This window comes from Triticum aestivum, chromosome 3B (assembly GCF_018294505.1).
Source record: "Triticum aestivum cultivar Chinese Spring chromosome 3B, IWGSC CS RefSeq v2.1, whole genome shotgun sequence".
NCBI lineage: Eukaryota > Viridiplantae > Streptophyta > Magnoliopsida > Poales > Poaceae > Triticum > Triticum aestivum.
The window spans coordinates 770681010-770706700 of NC_057801.1; the positions used below are offsets into that span (position 1 = coordinate 770681010).

A 25691-nucleotide genomic window follows, 5' to 3' on the forward strand; every position below is an offset into this window, starting at 1 on the left:
TGGTACAGCTTGAGCCATGCCGACTAGCATCCATTACTTTGTCGGGTGCCTAGCATCCTCAATGATGGGGATGACATTGGTCTCCTTCTTGGCCATGTTGACAAGATCCCTACCACTCCGGTGAGAGAACTCAATGGCATACACCAACCCAGTCTGCAAAGTGACAAGACTTCGTTAAGACAACTCACATTAAGCAGCATTCACTTGAAATACACAAAGGAAATAGCGACGAGATCTCACCGGTCCAACAATGTCAGACACATGAGACACGGTTGTTCCAAAGGCAACTCTGAGGTACAGCACACGTGTTCCAGGAGCCTGAACCAAGAACCACAAAGTCAGCTACTACAACAATGGTTCCAGTCTGAATTACATCCTTGACAAAACAAGGTATTCAAACAATCCAGAATGCAAGTGGAGGCATAAAAAGGACTTACAATCTAGATGTTGTCCACACCACCGAGCACAGCAGCAGCCAGCTTGGATCTGAATGGGTTCCACACCCTATACTCAACCTTGGATGCGTCCTCGTTCTGTACAATTAACAAAACAGCAATAAACATCAGTCTACTGCATCTGTAGAACAGTCACGAACATCAATTCAAATCAGCACCAATAAGTGCATCTCTCAGCCAGGACGGGTGCATCATAAGTTTACAAGGAAAGAACTTATAATGACAACATCTTTGCTTAATCCCCCTGGATGGATAGGAATAACGCAACCAAGGCCTAAGTACCTAACTACTAGTATCTACTAACGATAGATACAGATAGCAAGATATATGCATACCGCATACCAGATATAGCATATAATGATCAGTGTGTAGTGTATATATTCTGGTGAGTGTGTAGTGTGTAGTGTATATATTCTGGTGAGCCAGTATTGATCCAGTATGAAAGATCTAACACAGAACCATCATTTTGGCTGTATAGTGTGCATATACTTGGCTGTATAGCCCATAGTGTGCATATTGCCATAGTGTGCATATACTTGGTTGTATAGCCCAGTAAAAGTCAAATGAATATCATTAATTTGCAACTGCAAATCCTACAGCGCATCTACTGCAAATCCTACAGCGCTACTTCAGCAACAAGATCACTTGGCAACTTCAAATCCTACAGCACATCACATTAACTACCAGATAGGGCTACTTTGCAACTGCAAATCCTACAACAGAATCTACTTAGCCCGGATCTGGCGGAAGGGACTGAGATCACAGCAGAGCAGAGGCAAGGCGAAATGCAGATGAGGCAGCTTACGTCTCGGTGTAGTGGAGCAGGTAGAGGTAGACGACCTTCTTGACCACGAGCGACTGCGCCACGACATTCTTCACCACCTGCACCCAGCGCCAACGCAATTCAGTCGCTGGAATCAGATGAGTTGAGAAGGAAGGGGGAGCGAGAGAAGGAGAAGGACCTGGGGGATGAGGTGTGCGACGTCGACCCCCTAGGGGCGGAGCGGGGAGCACCGGGGCGATCACGGCGACGGCAGGGGCGGAGCGATGGAACCCTAGCGCGTCGGCCGACCTGCTCAACTCGATCTGGGGCATAGGGTAGGGAGAGATGGCGAGGGGAGGGAGGGACGAGGTGGGCGGTGGGTGAGGAGCATAGTGAGGTCGACGATGGGTGGGAGGAAGGGTTGCCGTGCAGGAAGAGGACTGGATCTCCAGCGCCGATGCGGGAACGCCGGTGCGGATCTGGTCGTGGCCAGAGAAGGAGAAGGCCGAGTCGATCTAGCGCCTAGTAGGGAGACAAGAGGACGGGAGGGGAGGCAAGGGGGCGCCAGCGGCGAGGGAGAGGGAGACTGGGAGGAGGTCGCCGGTGGGTTGTGGTTGGTTGGGGAGACGAAGGCGGCGGCGGTGGGTTTCGTTTCAGGGGAGACTGACGGGGTCGATTGGATCTGGGAGGGAGAAGGCGGCGGCAGCGATTGGGAGAAGGGGGCTAGGGTTTCGTGTGTGGATGAGGGGGTGAGGGGATGAGGGGGTGAGGGGATGAGGGGATGAGGTCCGCCGTTGGATCCCCGAGCATCCGACGGTGTCTGATGCATGATCTGCCTGATATGCCTATAGACCAATCAGAATGCAACAAACAATTTGAAGACTTTATGACCTTCTAAATAGGTCATGAAAAAATCATTTTCCATTTTTTAGTGCCCAAAATGAGTTCTGTTTTGTAAAAGACCTACCAAATATTTGTTCAAATGATATTCTTTATATTCTTTATATTTGTTCAAAATGAGTTCTTTATACTCTGCAAAAGTTTACATCTTGGAATAGTAAACAGTATCGACAAAGGGATTTTTTATATTCTTTGCACAAAAAATCATTTTCCATTTTTCGAGTGCCCCAAATGAGGTTTTTTTGTGAAGGACCCACCAAATAATTGTTGCAAAATTGGACCAAATATTTTTTATAAAATACTAGGCCATATTTAATGCACAATTGACCAAATGGTTGGGTGTAAAAAGTTTTGATCCACCTCTGGTGAAAAAGACAAATTTCCGCCGATTCAGTAGGAAGCGGGTCAAATTTGAATTGCAGCTGCCTCATAGTTTGCTCTTATTTTTTTCAAAAATCATTTCTAGGTACAAACCTATCTATTTAATCAGAAAAACACCAAAAAAATTCCAAGATTCAACTACTAGCTAGGAACGGTCAAGCCCGCTGTTTTGACCGCATTTTGAAACGGGCATAAAAAATCAAAAAAAATCAAAAAATTGGAAAACCTTCGCATTGTGTCATTATATGTAACCAAGTTACGAGGAAAAATAATAAACTTGTATTACGGCAATTCTTTTAAAAAAGTGTTCTCAGAAATGAGCTATATGTGTGAAGATTCATGGGTTTCAACCCAAATGATCAATCTTATGGCCACATTCATGGCATAGTTTTTTCAAATGATATCATATTGTGCACAATGGTGCATATTGGAATGGCAAACAATATTGCCTAACAAATTTTTCATTTTCTTTGGACGAAAAAACCATTTCTCATTTTTCGAGTGCCCAAAAGGAGGTTTTTTTGTGAAGGACCTCCCAAATAATTGTTGCAAAATTGGACCAAATCATTTTTCGAAAATACTAGGCCATATTTAATGCACAATTGACCAAATGGTTGGGTGTAAAAAGTTTTGATCCACCTCTCGTGAAAAAGATAAATTCCCGCCAATTCAGTTGGAAGCGGGTCAAATTTGAATTGTAGCTGCCTTGTAGTTTGCTCTTATTTTTTCCAAAAATCATTTCTAGGTACATAAGTATCTATTTAATCAGAGAAACACCAAAAAAATTCCAAGATTCAACTACTAGCTAGGAACGGTCAAGCCCGCCGTTTTGACCGCATTTTGAAACGGGCATAAAAAATTCAAAAAAATCAAAAAATTGGAAAACCTTCGCATTGTGTCATTATATGTGGCCAAGTTTCCAGGAAAAATAATAAACTTGTAATATGGAAATTGTTTTAAAAAAGTGTTCTGAGAAACAAGCTATCATGCGTGAAGATTCATGGCTTTCAAGCCAAATGATCAATCTTATGACCACATTCATGGCATAGTTTGTTCAAATGACCTCATATCGTGCACAAGGGTGCATCTTGGAATGACAAACAATGTTGCCTAAGGAACTTTTCATTTTCTTTGGACGAAAAATTCATTTTCCATTTTTTCGAGTGCCCAAAATGAGTTTTTTTGTGAAGGACCTACCATATATTTGTTGCAAATTTGGACCTCATCAATTTTATAAAATACTAGGGCATATATAATGCACAATTGACAAAATGGTTGGGTGTCAAAAGTTTTGATCCACCTCTGGTGAAAAAGACAAATTCTCGTCGATTCAGTTGGAAGCGGGTCAAATTTCAACTGCAGGTGCCTCATAGTTTGCTCTTTATTTTTTCCAAAAATCATTTCTAGGTAAATAAGTATCTATTTAATCAGAAATACATGGTTTGATGGAGAGACATCGAGGTTTGGACGGTGGCCGAGGGCTCCAACTCTAGAGCGCATACGCTCGCATGCCGTCGCGTGGTCACCACGTGACCATGGCGTTGCCATGCGTTCTGGGCGGCCTAGGCATGTCTAGTGGGTTGGGAACTCCCCAGGTAGGTGCTAGGAAGAAAATTATAACATAAGATTCTCATGAGGAGACCGAACTATGGTCAAACATGAATTAGCAGCCAAGTGTTTGATTAGCGGTACGGGAAATGCACATGGCCAATGGGCGTGAGTTTTGGTTGAGGATGATCATATACTAAGAAGAATGTCTTCACAATTTTTTAGGAAAATGAAGAATATATAAATAACACTTCCTTCACAAAGTGTTGCTCTGAACAGAATAGGAAAATGAATATTGTTGAGTTATTTTTGAACTAGGCAAGGAAGGTTTTTGACATATTTGATGAAGATATGATCCAAACAATTTATGAGAATTTTTTGGGAATTTTTGGAATAACAGAAATATAGGTTGCTTCACAACCTAGGGCAAAAATTGACACATGGACATAAACATAGGCAAAACTGATGAGATGGCGCCTAGTCATCACAACCCACCACAATCTACAAGGCTATGACCATCTATATTGGTCGTTAACAACTAGAAATAAGACAACGGACCAGCCCTGTTTGCTTTGTGACCATTTCGTGTAAGGAAATTACGACCTTTCTGACCAAAATGGTCGCAATGGTTTAGGGTTTGGAGCCCCCCGAACAGCTTTTGACCAATTGGTCTCAAATGATCATAGATCTATGGCCAATTCTTCCAGGGTCACTGACAGAAGGTCACTAGTTGACATATTTCTTGTAGTGAGAGAAAAATGTTTCCACGTGGACGGGTTTCCCCATATGGTTTTGGACGAAACTTGTCCGTTTTTGAGAATTGAGGGACGAAATATGACCCAAAAAATCTTGAGGGACCAGATTTAAAACTTTCGTAAACTTTAGGGTGCAAGAGAAATCTAGCGCTAAAATATAGGTATGTGTGCTAAAATTAGATACATACTTTTATTCTGGATGATTTTACGGGCATACACATGTCACACCGAGACTGCAAAACAAATTAGCAAGTCATCCATACAAAAATCAACCACTTACTTTACTTGATACCCCTTTTTTGCGGAGATTGTTTGGAAGTTATTTTTATTAAAAATGTCAAATGTCGTATATTAAGTAGCATGGACCCTTACAAAAATAGTTTTACAAAAAAGGAGAAATACATCGGAGTTTTTATGGATGGTGAAGTCTTCTCCCTCCTCCGTCATATGGGCAAAGACATGAAGGTCATGAATACAACATGCGCGGTCTTTGAGACCTAGGAATATCGCCTTCTTAGGTCAGGGGATGTTCCAGAATAATAGGATAAGGAACATGACCAACACATTACTGATAGTGGTGTGCAAAAGGACAAAACATTACACCAACAATCTCAAAATATAACGCGTATAACTTTCGTAGCACATCAAAATTTTGTAAGTTTGACCAAATTGTAGAAAAAAAGTCAAACACTCATGAAATCAGCATTAGATCTATTGTAAAATATAGTCACATAGTGTACTAATTGGGTATACAATTGATGATAGTTATTCTATATATTTGGATAAACATGTGAAAGTTGACATAGGGAAAAAGTCAAGCCTTAATATTTGGAACTCTTTTGCATTCCCTTAGCTCCCATTAATTATGAGAAAGGTTTTGACACTGAGAGGAAAAATCGGTTACCGGGTGGTAACCGCATATCCCAGTATTCCATGAGAAATCACCTTACCGAGCAAAATATCTCAATTTTTGAATTTGAATGAAATTTGACTGAATTTTGGATGAATTTTATCTAGATTCAAAATTCATTCAAAAAATACGCTCGGTAACCACCCGGTATTTTTTGGTTACCGCGGTAACTGAAACTTTCAGTGCCCCATGAGATTTTCATGTTCATCTGAGATCCTAAACCTTATGAGTCACCGAACAGATACAAGGTTTGGAAGCAAGAACTCTTGTACACGAAGCAAACCAAACTAGTGGAATTTCAAGGGTAATATTCACAATGAGCAATTGCATAAATCAGAGATTGAGGGACGGAGTAAGCAAACAATTACAGGAAGATGAGCAGTGGAAAATCCTTGCTACCACTTGCAGATCGATCTTTCTATGCATGAAATATCGACACGTATGAAATAACTAAACCAAAGGAGTGAGGTATATTTCATATAGCAATGAATCAAACACTAATAGCATGAAAGGTCCGACAAAGACCAACTAAACTCCTTAGGGCCTCAAACATTTTAACCAAGCTCACCTCGCTAGACAAACTTGGCGACTCATAGCATTCCCTGACAGTCTATGTGACAGGATTATGAAGGCTAAATGTTATCCTGGGGTTGATCTACTAGACACGGCATTTATTCGAAATGCATCTCCGAAATGGCAAGGCATCATGCATGGTTTGGAGTTGCTCAAGTAAGGGTTCGTATGGCGTATTTGTGACGGCCGCACTGTTCGCTTATGGAGGGACAATTGGATCCCGAGAAGAAATCTGAAAATTAACATAAGCCCTACAACATCTCGCATTCGATGGTTGGCAGACTTAATAAACCATGACACCCATACCTGGAAGGAGGACAGGGTCAAACAATTTTTCATGCCTCTAGATGAAGAAGATATCCTTAGTATTCGAATTCCTAACTATGACGAGGACTACATGTCTACATTGCTTGGCAACAAAAGAAAGGCTTGTTCATTGTGCGAAGCAACCAGAAACGGTTAGTCCCAGCCACACGAAGAGATATCAACTCATTCCATTGTACAATAACCAGAGAATTTTTCAGGTATCGTCGATCGCGACTTATCTCCATATATTAATGATCCCACATCATCTAAACAGTAACTACTCCACCTCAAGGAGCTGATAACCAACTCCTAGAATAAAGATGAGCTACTATCAAACAGGCAATCTATCTAACAAGGGACGAAGGACTGCCCATAACTGAAATCTAGCAAGTGTCCCGATCACATTGCAACAATTTACCCCCCTGACTGACTAGCATGACGTGACGGCGATTATGAGCGCGTGAGATCACTAGTAGAACGAAACCAGTAGCCAGAACGCGGAGAAAGAAGACGCAGCTTGCAGCAACCATGTGATGAACGCCAGGACGGCCGAAAGCGCGAACTGCCGGCAGGCCAGCTTCGAGTATGTCTCACAGAAGTGCACATCCCACATCAAGAAAATTGTCAGGCTCGCGGAGGCACAGGCTCCTGAGAACATGAAAACCGCCACGACCTGCAATGCATTCACAATTGATGTTTTCACTCAAATAGACCTTTGCTAGCTCAAGATTCCAAGAACTGCTCGAGTAAAAAAATTGATTTCACAGGGTATCTAGACTCTGCTTGTGAGATGTACAAACTTTGGCTGTGAAAAATGACAGCCATTAGTTCTAATAACAGGAAAAAAAACCTTTGATAAACTATACCGTTGGTTGACCAAAAAGTCATGCAAAGCATATTGGTTGCTAAAGTTCGATGGAGCACTTGTGCAAACAAATCTCTTTAAGACTACCTTATTCTTAGAGAAGGAGGCAGAACAAGAACTTGGCCAATAGAAAATCACGAGTTGCACTTAACCTGAATTTTTGTTCGTAAGAACTAATGATAAAAAATCTGGGTTCAATTGCTTCAGTGCATGCCTTCAGTTAATTCAGACGTAGCTCATGGACAATAGAAGAGATAAACTGAACGACTTACCCAGTCAACCATAACAATGATCAATACATTATCTCGGGTGTGAAGATCCTTTTTATTCCTTAGAGCAAAGATATCCTTACAAGCAAGGCCCAAACTCCACATCAGCTGCAGGATCAACGCTAGACTCATGTAGCTGAAATGAAGGGAGACAAGATTACACTCGTTAGATGATGTCGACAAATCATACTTGAGCCCAAACAATTCTGAATAGTAGTCAAGAAAACTGAACACTTTATATATGCAGTTCATAGTCTCAATGGCATGAACTTGATGTCAAAAATATAAATCATTGGCCACCAGCACACAGTCAAGACATGCACGCGAGCTGCAACATTTTAATTTTTCCAGCGGTATTAGGAATCAAAGGGACACTGCTGACAATCAGGATTTGGACACTGCTTACAATCAGGATTCCCAATACCACTGGAAGATTGAAATGTCGCAACTAGCATTTTAAATAAAAACTGTATCTGTAGTCATTCACAGAAAACATTAATAGAGGATAACAGAACACTCCAGTTCTTGTTATGAAAAAAGAGCATTCAAGTTCAAGTAAACTCCCAAGATTATGGACAAATGAACATAAATATGTACGATGTCGAGCTTGTACTCCTGCAGACATGCATGAACTCTGAAATGGAACCGTCTTAGAACTTGAATAAGGAAATCACCTAATGAAATATCATTTCATTTGTTCCTGTGAGGCCATATATTTACTACTAGTTGGGTGGGTCACCAGACAAATACTACTCACTCCGTTCCAAATTACTCGTCGTGGTTTTAGTTCAAATTTTGAACTAAAACCACGACGAGTAATTTAGAACGGAGGGAGTAGTTACTAACTTTGAGAGCATTGAAGGTATTCCGAGTTTATCAAATGAGGAAGTTGGTGGAGGCCTCATGATTATGTCGTATTTCGTACATGCTAAGTCAAATGTATATAGATACTTGTGTATGTACGATGGACTGATTAGAAGATATAGCTTAAGAAGTTATCCATGTGTTCCCAAAAAAATTGGGCAGTAAATTTTTTTTTGTCATGATGCTGAAGAAAAATTTATAGTATTCGACACTGAACACCATCTAGCCTTTGTGTATGAAGTGGTTCCAACTTCCAAGCACATAGTAAGGTTTTTGTTCCTTTTTTTTCCAGATTACATAAGAACACAATGATGGCTGTCGCCATAGTTGAGGTATCAATAAAAATGCTTTAATCCATCAGTTTCTTCAATTATCAGCCTAATTGAAGTACATTGCAGTCGCATCTGAATTACTTTCCTAATTGATTTGCTTTTCCAATGCCGGGGAGATTTAGTAGAACATTCAGAATCTATTGCACACAAAGAAGTAATCACCAGGTTTTCAATTCAGAAAAATGTATCACCCTGCTTGGAAGGCGTTAAATCTGCCTCATCTAAGTACTCTGAAATAAGGGTCTCTACCTTATTCCCCAAAAATTTATCTTGAAAGAAAGAGTAAAAGTCACCCAACCTAAGAGTAAAACTCAGAGAGCATGCTAGATGCTACTTGAGTCTTGAGTGATGGTCATGAATTTGCAAGAAAACGCACAAAGGGGGGAGGAAAAAAGTAGCATTTGCGGGGGAATGAAATTAGTACAAGTAGGCGCTGTAGTTGGAGTAGCTGAAGCCGGAGACCATGGCGAAGGTGGACGCGGCGGCGAAGACGCACTGCGACAGCCGCAGTGCCATGCCGCTCCATGTCCCCGGGCTCCCCACTACGCGCTTCATCCCCTGCCTGCCTCGGCTCTGCTTGCTGCGGGGAGGTGAGGCGGAGATGCCGATGGAGTCCTGGCTAGCTCGCCGGGCACGGATCTGTGGCAGTAGCTGTGTGCGCTTAGCTCGTGTGGGATGGGGAAGGTGATGGGTATGAGCAGGAGCCCGAGAGGTGGTGCCTGACTTGTGTGAGACGAGATGGGAAAGGTGATGGACTGATGGGAGAGGTGGTGCTTGGCTTGCGTGAGACGAGGTGGGAAAGGTGATGGATCAGCAGGAACCAGGAAACTTCGCGGTAGGTGTTCCTTCCTTGGCCACATCGTCCGAGTATACGTACATTTTTGTGCACGCGGCTTGTCACTTTCACGGCATCTCTCCGCAAACCCCTAAAAATGGCGGACATGGATAATCCAAAAAAACGAGACCGCTCCAAACTTCTGGCTCCTCAGCGATTTGGCATTGCTGACCGTCGGATCGGCTTGCTTGATTGATTTCCGGCCGTCGGATCGACCCCTGGAGCGACCGCGCCCGTCGGATCGAGACTCGCACCTCCTGTAGCCCTCCTGTAGCGCACAGTTTCACCTCGACCGTGCCACCGCACGTAAATAGCCTGCCCCGCCGGGGCATTTTCGTCATTTCAGTCACACGGGGTATAAAAGGGCCGACTCCCGTGGTGAACCCTGGCCTCCTCTCCCCCGCACTCACGCACCCCCTCTCCTCTTCCTCCCGTCCCCTCTCCTGCCCACTCGCTCGATCTCCACTGCTCGCCGCCTCGGACGCCGGCCGATTCCGGCCGCTCCGGCGCCGTCCGGCACACACGCGGCTGCAGCTCTACTAGCTTCACCGCGTCAATCCACTTTTCCTCACCTCCTGTGGTCGCCCCCATCGATTTCCTCCTGCTAGGGTTTCGGTGGTGGAGGTCGACCTCGCCTCCGGCAGCCGCCTGCTCGTTGCCCGACGCGACTGGACCGCCGGCATCACTTGTTCCTCATCATCAATCTGCCTCGGGTTCACCGGATTCAAGAAAGGGCACGGGCGGCAACTCCCTCCCGGATCCCATCCGTCGCAGGCGTGCAGGCAACTCCGGTGAGTCCAACCTGATGCATTGTTTGTACCTCGCGCACTTTTTTCCCTCTCTCGTGGTTTGGCGGGGAGCGAGCAGCGGTTGCAGATCGATACCATGTGGTGGAGCGGTGGGGGGTTTGTAGGGGGGACCACGCCATGGCGGGTGAGGCAGACTGTGCCGGCTAGAGAGGTGCGGGCGCGTGGTTTGATGGGGCGGATGGTTCACGGCCGGCGTGTGGCGAAGAGAGGGGTGTTGATGTACATGACGTTGGAGAGCATGGTGATGCTTCCGTACAGCATGGTGACCACGGCGGGGCGTGCCTAGGTGCATGGGGGCGAGCTGGAGTTTGTTTCTGTTGATGGGCTCGTGGGAGGGGCCGTACCCCAGGGGAGGTGGCGACGATGGCTTAGGCTTGTTGTTTTCTTCCATATGCAGATTTTCAGGCTTTATTTTGCCGCCTGACTTATTCAGTTCAGAGGCTTTGGGCAAGTTTTAGGCTGCTACTACTGTCTATCTATGCATGTTTGTCCTCGCCTTCTATGCCGTTGCTGATGTTTTATTTATACAAGTCTATGTTGATGCCTTTTATTTTCCAGTCTCTGATGGTGAACTAGGAGTTTTTTTTTGCCGATTAGAGATGATGTTGCTGCTTTTATTTTTTCGAGTTGATTGATGAACTAGATGTTGTCACCGGTTTGGTGTTTATAGTCCTGTGAATGGCATATGTTTATTTGTGTCATCATTGTTGCTTCCTGTCTCCTTTTCTCTGCATCTCGACATATTTTTATCATCATGAGAATCCTCGGTCTTGTAGTTTATCTGTAGTGTGAAGCTTATCTTATTCCTGCCAATAGTTACCTTGTTTTTTCCAGGCAACATCAGTAGCTTTTTACCTGAACAAAATGCATGCATTTGATCCTTGGGGAGAAGCTAACCTGAATTGCATATTGGTTATGTGAGAAGTGCCCTCTCTCCCTCTCTCATGGTGTGTTTCTTCCCCCTCTGTGTGTTTTCTTAAATAGGGGGAGGGGGTGTCGATATGCCAAGCAGGAAGAAAGTTGGATCCGTATGCAAGGGGTAGGCGGACAGACAATAAGGTGTGTGCCGACTACACAACTGCAGTATACAACTGCCAACCTTTTATGTTTTAGTGAGATATTTTTTTGTGATGTTTCCTCTAGACACAAACCATAATTGTTTAGAATATAACTACCATTTTTTATTTCTTGGGAGTGTATTTCAGTACAAGGGGGGATTTAATATGATAGTCCATGTCAGCAGTTGCCATGTTTTTTTACTGTTTTGACCGTATTAACCATTGAGTGGTTGTCAGATTAATCATACCTTGTTGTCATGTGTTTTTTCGTATGACCTTGCCATGTTTATAAACCCGTAGTTGCCGCGAATATACTTTGCTATCCGCGACAAGGGGGTGGTTGCCATTTTTTTATAAATACATGGTTGTTGTGTTTAATAAAGCGTAGTTGTCAGGTTTTAAGTGGGGTGTAGTCAGATATACAACACTTGGTTGTCAGGTTTTAATGATATATAAGCAGGTGTAGTTGTAGTGCAGCTGCTTGATTTGCTACCATTATGATTCCTGGTCGTTGAAGAAGCCGGTGGTTCCACTCATAAGTAACTGAAAACAAGTGGATGCTCCTTTGCCATCTCCTGTGCACAAAATTTGTGAACTCATTGTGATTCAGAAATACATGGTAGCGTGCAACAGAATATTCTGTGGTTATTTTACTGATGTAGCTTACCAATCATGTTATTTGTTGTTACTAATATGTACCTGATTTTGGCCATTGTCGTTTAATATAGTTTTTGGTCTCATTAACAACACACGTTGGTGTCAAGACGAGCGACATGGCCTGTTATGATCAACAACTTCTGAGTCATAGGATTTGATGCATTATTCTGTGTGAAAAGGGGCAATGAATGCGTGAATTAAGTTTTTTTGGTTTGAAGCAACTAGCAATTTCTATGTATAACTGTACTAATAGATGAGAGCATGTGTGCATATGTATGTGGTTTTCAAGGAGAATTATGTGACCGTGCCGTCCGTGCTCGTCGGCGGGACGGTGCAAGGCGCAACTCCGACGTGGTTGCCTGGTGGATGTGCGGTGTAAGAAGCGGTTCCTTGCCGGTTAGACGGCGTTCAGGCGCAACCCCGGTGCCCACTGAGTATTGCCTCAGCTACAACCTCCCTCAGTGAGCTCCATCTTCCTCCTGCTCATCTGCTTCGGCTACTATATTGGACATGGTCGTGGCTATATTGATGTGGTGCTTGCCTGGTTGATGCTCTATGCCCTACTCACGCATCGGTCCCTACGTGAGCTCTGTAGTTGTGGATGCATGCTATTCTAGGGTTTGCAGGATGTTGTTCATGTTTGGTTGCTATCATAGGAGCTCCTGTGATGATTTGGTTTACATGTGGATGTCGTATAGCTATGCTCCTGGATTTGCTAAATTGACCAGTGGTGTTAGTGCTAGGGCGATGATGATTAACATTGGCTGAAATAAGTGTGTCTTTGAGCAATCGAGGCATCCGTGGGTGTCAAGTTGGATCCTCCATCTCGTCTCTAGAATCCTTTTTGATCATGTGATACTTGTTGTTCTGCCCTTGGATGGTCATTCTTGTTGAGTGATAACCAGGATAGCTACCCTGTATAAACACGTTGATCTGGTGATAAGAGATGACGGGGGTAGGCTATATGATCGAGGAAAGGCGAATCTGAGCCCACTATGCAATGAACCCTGAACCCTTTCCAGAAATAAGAATGACAGCGATCCTTCCGGCTCCTCGGCGATTTGGGCTTCCTGGCCGTTGGATCGGGTGGCTTGATCGGATCTGGATCGTCGAATCGACCCCTGGAACGAACTCATCCGTCGGATCAAAAAAGGTCACTGCTGGAATGAATAGTTACCGTCTCATTTGTGCCACCGCGCGTAAATAGCCTGCCCCGCCGTGGGAATTTTCGTCATTTCACGCTTGCGCGTATAAATTGCGGCCCCGTTCCCGTGGAGATGACCTAGCCGCCTCTCTCCTCGGCTACAACCACCCTTGGTGAGCTCCGTCTTCCTCCTGCTCCTCTACTTCGGCTACTGTATGGGACAAGGTCGTGGCTATGTTCATGTGGTGCTCGTATGGTTGTTGCTCTTTGCGCTACTCATGCATCAGTTCCTACTTGAGCTTTGTAGTAGTGGATCCATGCTATTCTAGGATTTGCACGCTACTGTTCATGTTCAGTTGCTATCATAGGAGCTCATGCGATGCTTTGGGTTACATGTGGGTGCCCTGGTCCTGTAGCTATGCTCCTGGATTTGCTAAATTGATCAATGGTGTTCGTGCTAGGGCAATGATGATTAACCATGGCTGGAATAAGTATGCTTTTGAGCAATCGAGGCACCTGTGGGTATCAAGTTGGATCCTCCCTCTTGTCTCTAGAATCCTTTTTGATCCTGTGATACCTATTGATCTGTCCTTGGATGGTCATTCTTGTTGAGTGATAACCAGGGCAGCTCCATTGTATAAACAGATTGATCTGGTGATAAGAGATGACGGGGATAGGTTATATGATCGAGGAAAGGCGAATCTGAGCCCACTATGCAATGAACCCTTAGCCCCTTTTATTTTTATTTAAAGGTGTTGCTTATTTATGCTCGAGTGTTTATAGCTGTCTTATGTAAAGATTTCTTCTCTCTCATATCTTTATTGCATAAAAGTTGTTCTTGATCTTTTATTGTTTGTTGTTGGACCTTGATTTCATCTGGTTAAGAGTAAGTTGCACATTGTTATGCTAGAAAGACTCGCTCCCAGCAAGTTGTCGGTTGAATGGCTTGTTTTAATTTGTTGATAAACCAGTAGAAACCACAGCGCCCTGTTTCTAATAACATCGTCTTTAGGCTGGTTAATGTTTGTATTGGAGCTGAGTATTTTTTTTTATATTTACTGTTTATATCCAATATTGCTCCGTTTCATTTAGGACATGCTTGATGAACACATCTATCTATATGACCCTGATGAACCACGTATTTAATATTTAATACTATAAGGCACGCACGGGAAGCAAACAATCAAGGCTGGGAAAGAAGTGTCATCTCTAATTGCTCTTTATTGCTTGTGTAAACCAAAACAAAAACCACCATAGACAACTATTGTGCATATATTCATCTGGGGCGAGCAGGGAGCACAATTAATATCACTGTAAACACAAAACTAAATGAGAAGCAAAGTGGAATGTTTTATCGTGTAAGACATAGGATTGCACATTTCCAGTTGCAACTTGCAATTGAATTGTAAACTAAGTATTGTAATAACACTCTTTTATTGGCCCTCACTATCCTTGACCAACCTATCCAAATTATTATGTCATTTGTGCCTCCCACCATTGTCAAGAACCATGTTAACAAAAGGAAACTCCGAGCAGGAACCATTCTTCAGGTGGCTTTCCTCTCGCTCATCGTTCCTATATTTTATTTCGCTTGTTTTTTACCATCTTGCTTCTCTGGTTGTTTCACGGTTGGGACGGTGGCGTGGCGTTGGGGATGTCTTGCGGGTCGACCGGAGAGGGAGCACACCGAGTGGGCTTCTGAGATGGCTGAGGTGATTATTTGCTCCCTTGTTTGTCTTTCCCTTTGTGATGTGTATGTGCTCATCAAGGGCTTTGTTGTTTTTAGGGATCTGTCTAGGGTTTCCTGGTTAATCCATTCTGATTTTGGTCTGCTCATGCTCTTGGCTTCTGGACCGTGGTGCTCGAGGTGGTCTGGCTGTCGTCGCCGCCCCTGCTCGATGTCGCGCCACTCGTTTTCCCCGCCGTCGACGAGCTTCTCGGGCTCTTCAATGATTCTTGCAAGGAGGTCATATGCAAGAGAGTGAGAGGTGTGTCCTTCTTCTTATTATTATTCATCATCATCATCATCATCATCATCATCATCATCATCATGGAGAGAAACGTAAGAAAACCATTAGTCTCATCATCTTATGGAGCTGAGTGTCGTCCCATAACTATTGTTGCACGATTTATCATATTATAAATGTTAATCGGGCCATTAAATTTGCATTGCATGGTTCCCCTAAACGAATTGCATTTTTTGTTGTTATTGCTTATTGTTGTTGGCAGGACAAATATGTGTAGTTTATAACACTGTTGCAGGATAAATGCAAATTTGATTCGCTTTTTTCTTGCACCGGCAACATCATCTCTGCATGTGTTTTTTAGGTTGTGTTAGTAATGACTAATGAGAAAGTGTGGCAAATAATCGCTGAACAGAGTCGGATGATTCATTCATGTGCCAGTGTCTCGCTATATGCCAATAGTCAGTCATGATTCATTTTCACTTCTGCATACGCTATTTTTTAGAAAGTGATCGCAATACTGTAGTTTTTACAAATTGCAAGGATGAAAAAAAAATTCAGTTCTATTTTTAAAGTAAAACCAGATGATCAGCGCCGTCAGCCACGTAGAATGATTTTGTAGGTTGATACTAGAGGCTAATTATATGTGAATTGCTGATGAGTAGAAAGCAAATGTATAGAGGGCATACCAACTACTGTAAGGTCGAGAATTCATATACATCATTTATGCATGGGTTTTTTGTATTTCTAATTTCCAAATGTTTACTATGTGTGTAGTTGCATAGTATTTCTTGATAATTCAGACACAGTAATTATGCATGTGTGTGCCATGTATCTTACTTCCAAATGCTTACTGTTTTTGTCGTTGCATAGTGTTTCTTTATACACAATTGCATGGTGATCGTGATGCATAATTCTTTGGAATATAGAACCATGTTACACTGCTATTCTTACTTTTTATATTGGTGCAGTTTTGATGAATTGCAGAGGTTGCTAAAAGACAAAGGCATGCAGTGTTTTTTCGATTCACTCAATCAGGTTAAAACACAGAACAATGTAGGTTTATGTTGCTTCCTGTATGGGTTTAATGTTTTTTACATGATTTTTCTCTGGTATACAAGAAAAAAATATTTTTCTCTCGTATACACACCTCAGCTTTAATAACAGGTCATGTGACAATCTAGGAGTAGGAGTACTTGTTTGATATGTATTCATGATGCAACTTTGTCCAAACTGATAACCAGGTGGTAACTTTGTAAATAATGATTAGAGGCTTAGAACTTTTAGTAAATCCATAGTATTTACAGACTGGAATCACATTACTAGAAGTAGGTTTATATTCAAGCGAGAATCATGTTTTTGCAGATTTCCTCAACTCTTTATTCAACAATTATGGTGATTTTGTTTCTGGATGCGGTCCTTTTCTTTTAACTTCTAATGTCAATGACAAAATTCTACACTCACCCTTTCTATAGTGAGGCACACTGGTTATATTTGGAGCTGCATGTGGATCGACCGCAGCCTCACTATTTTTGCCTACAAGTATATCATGGTTTTGGACAGACTTGTCACATACATTGTTGGTGCTAAATTTGTTTTTGCTGATTAATGCTACATTTACATTGATCCTTGCAACCTCAACTTGGTGGCATGTGTTTATTGTAAAAGTAGTGTGTCTGTGCATATCTATTTTGAAGCCCTTCACTTGCTAACACGAGTGACATCTAAGAATCAGAGTCCACTGATGAATAATTAATTATAATTGCACTGTATATCCTTTCTCCTGGGGGTTATTTGTTAGTCTTCTCTGACATTTAACTGGAAAATGTGTATTTTCATCATTTCACTGATAGTATAATACTGAACTTAAACATGTATTATTGGATGATAAGTGTGAGTTGTGGACTTCCTGCCCCTTTATCACAAATCGATAGTACGTACTTCAGAATTTAGTTGACATAAGATTAATCATATTCCTATTTTGAGCAGGAAAGAGTACCTTACTGAACCAACTCTTTGGGACTAATTTCAGGGAGATGGATACCTTCAGGGGAAGGTATACTCAATTTTCTTTACATATATTTCTTTCATTTTTTCACTTCTCTTATCATGAAACTGTGCTTTCAAATGTAGTACACCCTTAGATTTGATAGTATATTTCTATCGCTAGGAGAGGTATGTTTACTTGCAGTTTGATTCCCTTGTTATTTTGACCTTTCGAGTAGCAAAGTGCAATATTAGAGAGATACTGGAAGGTTATGTACTTGGTAAGTATAATAGTTACTGGTACGGTTTGGCAACAATCACTGAACTGTCAATTAGACCTAGAAGATAAGAAATAAAGACACCATGCATTTTCTCTTCTTTCTGTCATTCTGTGAGCATTCAGTGCCCCAACCAGAAAAACTTGGACCTTAAAGCATCTAATGTACATCTATTCATCATAACTGGCCAGAGTTATATAACTGTAAACCTCTTGTGTTCTATTACAAATGAAGCAATTGAGGAAAATTGCTATATCTGTGACATCTTATGTGTAGATTCTTGCCTACTTGGTTGAAATTTGTAGTTGCTGGTACCGATGCCATTTAGCCTTCCCCCACATTCTTGATTGATCGATCTTGAACTATGGGAGCTGCACACAAGCTTAACAAATGCTAGGGCCTTTAGTTTAATACAGAACCGAATGCAGTCATGAATGCAGAGCGGTTGGTGACTCCACTATATAAAGATCTCTGAAGAAATGAATTACATACAGCTTTACAACAATCTCTATAGAATGGAAGCAAGTCATGTCTCTCGCTGGAAGGGGAAGGAGGAGAGCTCGACCGGAGCTCAGCAGATGAGGGGCGCCTTGATCCATCCGTTGGCGAAGGCGATCGCCTTCAAGATTAGGAGGGGAAACCATCGCTCACTGTACATACCTTTTAGAGGGAAATCACAAGTGCATTTTCTATACAAAACCATTATGTGGTCATCATAATGGAATGGCACTCATGGAGGCAGTTGAACCAAGCTATCTATGCCTAACTATGACTCCATAGTTTTATAGCCTCCATTGTCGTTGTGGTGGCTTTTGCTCTCTTATGTTCCTACTCGTATAACTGAACTTAATGTGAGCTAATTTGTTTTTGTAATCTCATGACTACATTGAACTTGATGTTGTGCTACTTCTGGGGTGGGTTAATTTTTACAATCTCATGATTTTGTTGAACTCGGTGATGTTACTCTTCTGGAATGTTTATTATTTCCCATGAACCAGAAAATCAGTTGTTGACGTTTTACATGTGCTAAACTTGCTTCCTACTGATGCATCATGCCGTTTGATCTTCCATCGCTTGGCATATCGGTTAGACCGGCACCCTCGCGCCAAGGCGCGTTGCCGATCTAGTGATGATATGGGAGCCGGCCATACAACCATTCACGCATGTATTTCGAAGCAAATTTAAACACGAGGATGCATTTTATGCAAACAGAATGATTTCATTTAATCTGAATCAAATTCATTACATGGTCGACATATTTCAACTACGTAAACGAGGATGAGACTTTTTTAACCTAATCTAAAGGGTTGCCAGTTGTGGTGGAGTCCATATCCCACATTATATCTTCCCCATGTCCGGCAAGCTCAACGGTCGTGAGCCCTGGGAAGTGAAATCGAAGGAGGAGAAGAATAGGAGTGGCCTTCCTGGGACCCAAACTATAGTGACGTACCATGTGCTACTCTTCCTTGCTTGAGTCTGACGTGGATGGTCCATCATCCTGGTCGTGTCGGCAGGACGCGAACCACGGTGGCGACGTGGTCAACACAGAGTTGGAACCGTCCATGGTCTGCCGGTCGCATATGCATCCTCTTCGGCCGTCGATCTCCGCGTGCCCGCAGCATGTGCAGCCACCATCGCCCGCGACAGATCTCGTGTGTGCTACGCATGGACTGGTATAGCGTTTATTGTTCATCCAAAAAGCATGGATCCTCCACAACCATGATCACGACGTCATCATCGTTAGCCTACTCGCCGATGATATGCTCCCTTGTGAGCCGGTGCTTATCGAGGAGCCGAAGGTTGTAGCTTTGTTCCTACTATGCCTGTCGGGACACCAACAGTGGCGGCACCTGGTGCTCTTTCACCAGTACAGTGTCGAAGTGCGCCCGCGCCTGCTCCAAGGTGATGCTGGCATGGACCGGCAAGGGCGGTGGCACTGGTGCATCATCATATGCCTTGTCTAGCATCTCTTCGGTGTTGCTATCCTCCAGCGAGCTCGCCAGCAAGCCAGCCTCTATTCGGCTCGCACAACGGGCCTGTCAGATGGCCGGAATGCCGACCAGCTTCTGCTTCTGTTCGATGGAGAGGTTGTCGCATGGCGCTTTGGATCTCGGGAACATGACAGATGTAATGTACGGAGGAGATTGGGAGTGGAGTTTGGTGTTGTGTGGATCATGTCGGGCCTGGCCATGCATAAAAAGTGGACCCCCTTCGGGTCAAGCGGAGGGTTGCGTGAAACTGGGCACCAGAGTTGGTTTCTCGGCGGTCGCGCTTGTTCAATGCCGGCATGAGGATGGATGGGCAGCCGGTTTGAATGCAGAGAGAGTCGTCCAGTCAAGTCTCTCTGGCATTGAGCAGGCGCGGAGAGCGGCACGTGGCACGGGTGATGCTCTCGGTCGGTGTGCCGCTTCAGTGTCGGCTCTAGTAAGAAGTTGTGTCTTCTCTAGTCTGGCATGAATGCGGCGCTGACTCTTTGGAGCAGCATTGACCGGCATGAATTCAAGGAAAACGCTTCGCACAGAGAGGATGTGGGCGCGGGAGAAGGTTTTGGGTGGGACCAGGGTGTCGAACGCGTGCGTGGCAGCAGTCCAGACACCCGCAAAGTTATCGATCCATAGTTTACGCATCTTTAGAGCTCATTTGTTGCACATTATCTCCATGCATCAAGCTATATGATGTCCCATTGTGCCAATTACATGTCCAGATGCATGATTTCCAGTTTTTATCCTTTTAACCATGAGCATTGCATAATATTTATCCTTTATTACTTTTTATTAGTCTTCTTTGTCTGTGTGTATCTTTTAGGCAATGTGGACTTTTCATGCACTTAGCACGATGAAACGAGTTTGAACGTAGAGATCCAAGCCCTAGACTTGGCCATTTCGAAGAGTGAAAAATGTCATTTTTAAAAAAATGCTCAAAACCAAGATCTAATACGATAAATGGACCGGCGTTTTTCATACGAGTACAACAAGCCCAACAATGTCAAATTCCGAGTTCGTATGAAGACATGGTGGCCGATTTACTGAAGAGGTCTAGAGTAAAAGACGACGTTTCATACGACCACACCTGGTCATATGTGCAATCAGGCCCAAACGTTGCCCCTTCACATGAGATTCTTCACTAATTTTCATCCCTGTTTGTTCCTATGACATCCTTGGCCTTCAAAGGATGTTTTGGGAGAGGATAGTGCTCACTAAGAACCCTTGAACGATCAAAGGATAGATACTACATCAACGAAGAAGGCTATGGATGAGCTCTTATATATACACATCCAACCCTGGCGGCCGCCATCAAGCTTCATCACGCCTCATTCATCATTCATCTTGATGTCCATTCATCATCCACATCAAGAACACCATTGTTGCAACCAAGAAGGAGACCAGAAGGAGCCGCACCATCATCACCCATTCTTCCTCCTCCATCACGGTCTCCATGATGGGTTGTAACAGCTCTTGAACCCTCTTTATGTGATGTTATTTGAGTAATTGTTGGCTATGGGTCAGTCGATTAGTATGTGGTTATTTGATATGTTTATAGTCTATTTATGTGTGTTGCTCCGTGTTGCTTATTTACCTATACGGTAATTTAGTGATTGAATATGTTCAATCCATTGGCGTACTTGGAGACGTTCAATTCTTAGGCCACACATGAAGTTGATAGATGGTTCTGGAAACCGATAGACCTGCAACGTGACAAGTGTAAACATCTTAGGGGAACACAATTATTCTAGGAGCAAGGTTGTCCATAGAACCTATCCGGTCCTTGTGACCTTAATATCTTTACGTTAGCCTCCACAAGTATGAGACAAGAAATAGGACGAATGAGTTATCTCAATATGGCGCATCTCGAGGGATAACATTATGTGAGGGACCGCCTACCATGAGTAGATTGGCGTATCCTATAATGCAGGTACTGACTTAGCCACCACGTGGCATAGTCATAACTCATAAAGCTTAACTCCATTCTGCGCACGTACCAAACGAGACCGTACCTAGATGCCAACAACCTCATCTAAAGCATCACATACTTTTCATAGTTTATTTCCTTTGTTTAGTTTAGGATTTATTTTCTGTTTCTCTATTACCTTAGTTTAGTTCGCCCTTTTTCCATTCCCTAGCAACCTAATTAAGTGAACATAGTTGTGTTAAGTAACAATGCAGCAATGGGGATTGTGGTTCCATCCTATTCGTTCCTAGTGGGATCAACAAACCTTCCTTATCACGAAATTGCTACATAGCCCTGTGCACATGCAGACCGTCACAAAGCCCCTGGTTTACCTCCTGTTTGCAGGAAATTGGACGACCAATCTGAAGGAAATATGCCCTAGAGGCAATAATAAAGTTGTTATTTTATATTTCCTTATTCATGATAATAGTTTTTTATTCATGCTAGAATTGTATTGATCGGAAACTTAAATACATGTGTGAATACATAAACAAATACTGTGTTCCTAGTAAGCCTATACTAGACTAGCTCGTTGATCAAAGATGGTTAAGATTTCTGTTGCGACCGTTTTTCCGGGTATTAATTTCCAAAAAATGGCCCTTGTGCTCACCAGCCCCAGGATTACTGTTAGCTGATGAGGCACCGACTTGATACAGAAATTCCAAGCAAAATGCAAAAATATGTAGTACAAGACCATTCTGGCCTGTGAGTACAACAAATGGTTTCTAGTGGTTGATGGCGGAAGCAGGTTGTGGATCATCAGCGTCTATGGGACTCCATTTCCCACAGGAACAGCTGACCAGGTTAACTCCTATCTTCGCGAGGTTGCTATCACCGTTGCTTAGGTTCCGGGGCTGTCATCACGGTCGCTCCTCTCCGCGCAAGAAATCTGGCCAAGACAATAGCCAGGGACAAGCCAGTGAGTACTTTGAATGTACTCGCAAACATTATGAACACGGGTATAATATAACCACGATGATTATGTACTGAAATATTTTATGTTTATGACGTCAGTCACAAAAAATAATAAAAACTCTGATGCATGCAAGCAGGTTATATATGAATATGCAATAACATAATAATAAAAAATGCACTGATCGGGTGTCTGAAGCGACGCCTCGAAAGGTTAGTAAACAAGAGAAATGCCTCAGTCGGGCGTCTGAGCGACACCACATAAAGGGCTTATAATGTAAATGGACAACAAGGATGCCACAGTCGGGCGTCTCAGCGACACCACATAAAGGGCTTATAAAATAAATAACAAGCATGCCACAGTCGGCCGCCTGAGCGACACCACATAAAGGGCTTATAATGTAAATGAACAACAAGGATGCCACAGTCGGGCGTCTCAGCGACACCACATAAAGGGCTTGTATTGTAAATAAATGACAAGCATTCCACAGTCGGGCGTCTCAGCGACACCACATAAAGGGCTTATAAATAATCACAATCATAGTGAATATCCAGGAGGTAAAACCATCCCGGGGATATTCGAATATGCCAAAAATATAATGGGTTAGTCCACAACAAAATAATAATCATATCATCACAAGTCTCAAGTCATGATTCCAATTCCGGTTTAATAGTTTCTCCTCCGAAGACCGATACTAAGACCGACACTTGACCCATCCCAGACTGTAATCCTCAACCATGGACACGGCTATTCGAATAGGTTTAATCTCTGCAGAGGGTGTACTCTTTACCCATGAGTAACAGATTCCTTTTGTCCATCAGGACTAATTCCGTCTACGGCCTTTTAGTTGAAAACACACCTGACCTGCACACACCCGCTTAACTCACAGGTGTCTGGAATCACCCACGACACCTGTCAAGCAAAACTCTAAGTGGGGAGGCTACAACCTCGCGTAGCATGGGATCAAATTTATATCGCGCGCTCTAAGGCGTGGCCTCCCCTCTCGGTCTCAACCGGAAACACCCATGGCCCCGGACCAGGTGGCCTGCCTACCAGCTACAACCGGTATCTTCCACCATGGCCTCTCTGTACGGTGTGTGCTAGAAAGGGGTTGACGACTTACTGAACCGTACTCTACTTGTTGTAGAGACAAGTGGTAGTACGAAACAAGTATGGGGGTTACTGGAACAAGAATCGATCTATGGTCGACTCAGGAGGTTTTAAGTATTCCCTGCATGATTAGCATAACGAATATATTTCATCTAACAGACTGAATCACCACTCATCATACCCCCCATGCCATGCCGGACACACTCGTCTCGACGAGGAACTAGGGACAAGCTCGGGTCTACCCAAGACACAGACTTCCCATTTTCCTTCCGGTAGGCACGAAAGGCATACGAGGATGATCACTATCACAAGCATGTCCATTTCCAACAGCAAGGAAATTTCCAATAAGCATTCATGCAAAAGATCACATCACCACATAAAATAACGAGTTCTACGCATTGAGGTGGTGTCATGATCATGTCAAACAATGCATGCAAAATATTATGCCAGGGTTCAGAATGCTTGCCTTCAAGGTGTGGAAAGGCAGGGTGCACTCCAAAACTTTTGAAAGTTTGCTTCTCTCTCTCCAAAGTCATATTTCAAATAAATTTGAATTAATCCAAAATTTCAAAACAGCACAAAAAAGTTGTTTGAATTTTTTTAAATAAATCTTAAAATAAACTAGATTAAATTTGAGAGAGGTAGGAAAAAAAATCAACTCATTTGGAGTTATCATTAAAAAGTTATAGGCAGTCAAAGTTGTGGTCAAAATCTGTTTTTTTTAAATAAAACAGAATAAAAAGAAAACGTTTCGAAGTGTACACGTTGAATACGTACTTGCCCTTTACGCCTAAACTTAACCCACGTGGATCGGGCGGTGTGTCATTGACAGTGGGCCCGGGGGACCCACTTGTCAGGTTTGACTAGTCGACCTCCCTCCTCTTCCTCTGCCCCGAGCGGAGGCGGGACTCCGGCGATGCTCGCTGGCGAACGGCGGCACCGTTTGGGAAACGGAGGTCACCCGCGGGCTCAGGGGATCGAGGCGGTCACTCCGGTAATCGCTACGGTCTCTGGGGTAGACGGAGCTGCCGGCGGCGAGCTTCGCAGCGGACGGTGGTCGTCGGGCAAAGTGATTTTTCTCCCGCAGTGAGTCCCGATCAAAATCGAGCAGGGGGATGGATTCACGAGGGGGAGAGGACGCTCCTGCTGAAGAGAGTGGAGAGGGGGAGGCTTTGGTGGCGCCGGAATGGCCGGGGCAGTGGCGGCGGCTGCGGTTGCCGGAGATGGGGAAGAAGACCTCCCCGGGTCGATTGGCTGCCACGGGAGAACTAGGGGAGTGTTCTGAGGCTGCCTGTGGAATGGGACGTGCTCGGGGCCTCTTCTTATAGTGCAACGAGGTCGGTTTGCGGCGGCCGTGGATAAGTTCGCCGGCGAACCGCCTCTCTGTAGCGGTAGGGCGTCGTGGCGGCGACGAGAGCTAGAGGACACGCGAGAGGATGAGGCTGAGCTGTTCCAGGGGTAGGTGGCGAGCGGGAGAGGCTTGGGCGGCACCGACCTGGCAGAGACGCGCTGCGGACACCGGCGTGCCACCAAGGGCTCTGACGGCGGTGCTGCAGGGCACCAGGGCTGCTTGGCGTGATGCGGTCAGAGGGGGAGTGCGTGGCGCGGCTCTGTGGTGTGGGCAAAACCAGGGGCGCGACGTGGTGGCTTGGGCACGGCACGTGCAAAACGCGTGCTCTGCTCGCGCCCAGAGCACGCACGGACGTGCTCGACAAAATGCCAGGGCGTCTAAGGTTGCTAGAGAGCCACTGCAAATCCACAGGACTAGGTTAGAGACATGCAGAAGGCTACTGGACAACTTGGTTTGGGGCAAGGGAAAAGTTCACAACACAAAACCTTCAACCATGCCAAATCTGTTCATGCACACAGGGTGTTCGACAAAATGCCAGAGGCACCTAGGAAGTACTTGGGGTGGTCAAAACTTCCAGAGTGGGGTCTCTTTAGATGCAAGAGAGGGTGGTGAGGTTAGTTTGCCAAAAGAAGAAACTTGCTAGTGCAAGTTTTGCAAAACTCCAATTCTGGACAGAAGGTAAATGGCATCATTACATGAACCAAAAATGTCCCAAAG

The 25691-nt window shown here is 44.0% G+C and overlaps 1 protein-coding gene across 1 annotated transcript; it reads right to left on the reverse strand.

The window, feature by feature from the left end:
* Positions 1–6790: 6790 nt before the first annotated feature.
* LOC123066470 (CASP-like protein 5B3) lies at positions 6791–9719 on the reverse strand. The gene is made up of 3 exons (XM_044489547.1): positions 9346–9719; positions 7729–7861; positions 6791–7264 (listed from the first exon to the last, which is right to left on the reverse strand). The coding sequence occupies exons 1-3, from the start codon at positions 9474–9476 to the stop codon at positions 7061–7063; spliced, it is 468 nt and encodes a 155-aa protein (XP_044345482.1). The 5' UTR covers positions 9477–9719; the 3' UTR covers positions 6791–7060.
* Between the last annotated feature and the right edge of the window lie 15972 nt (positions 9720–25691).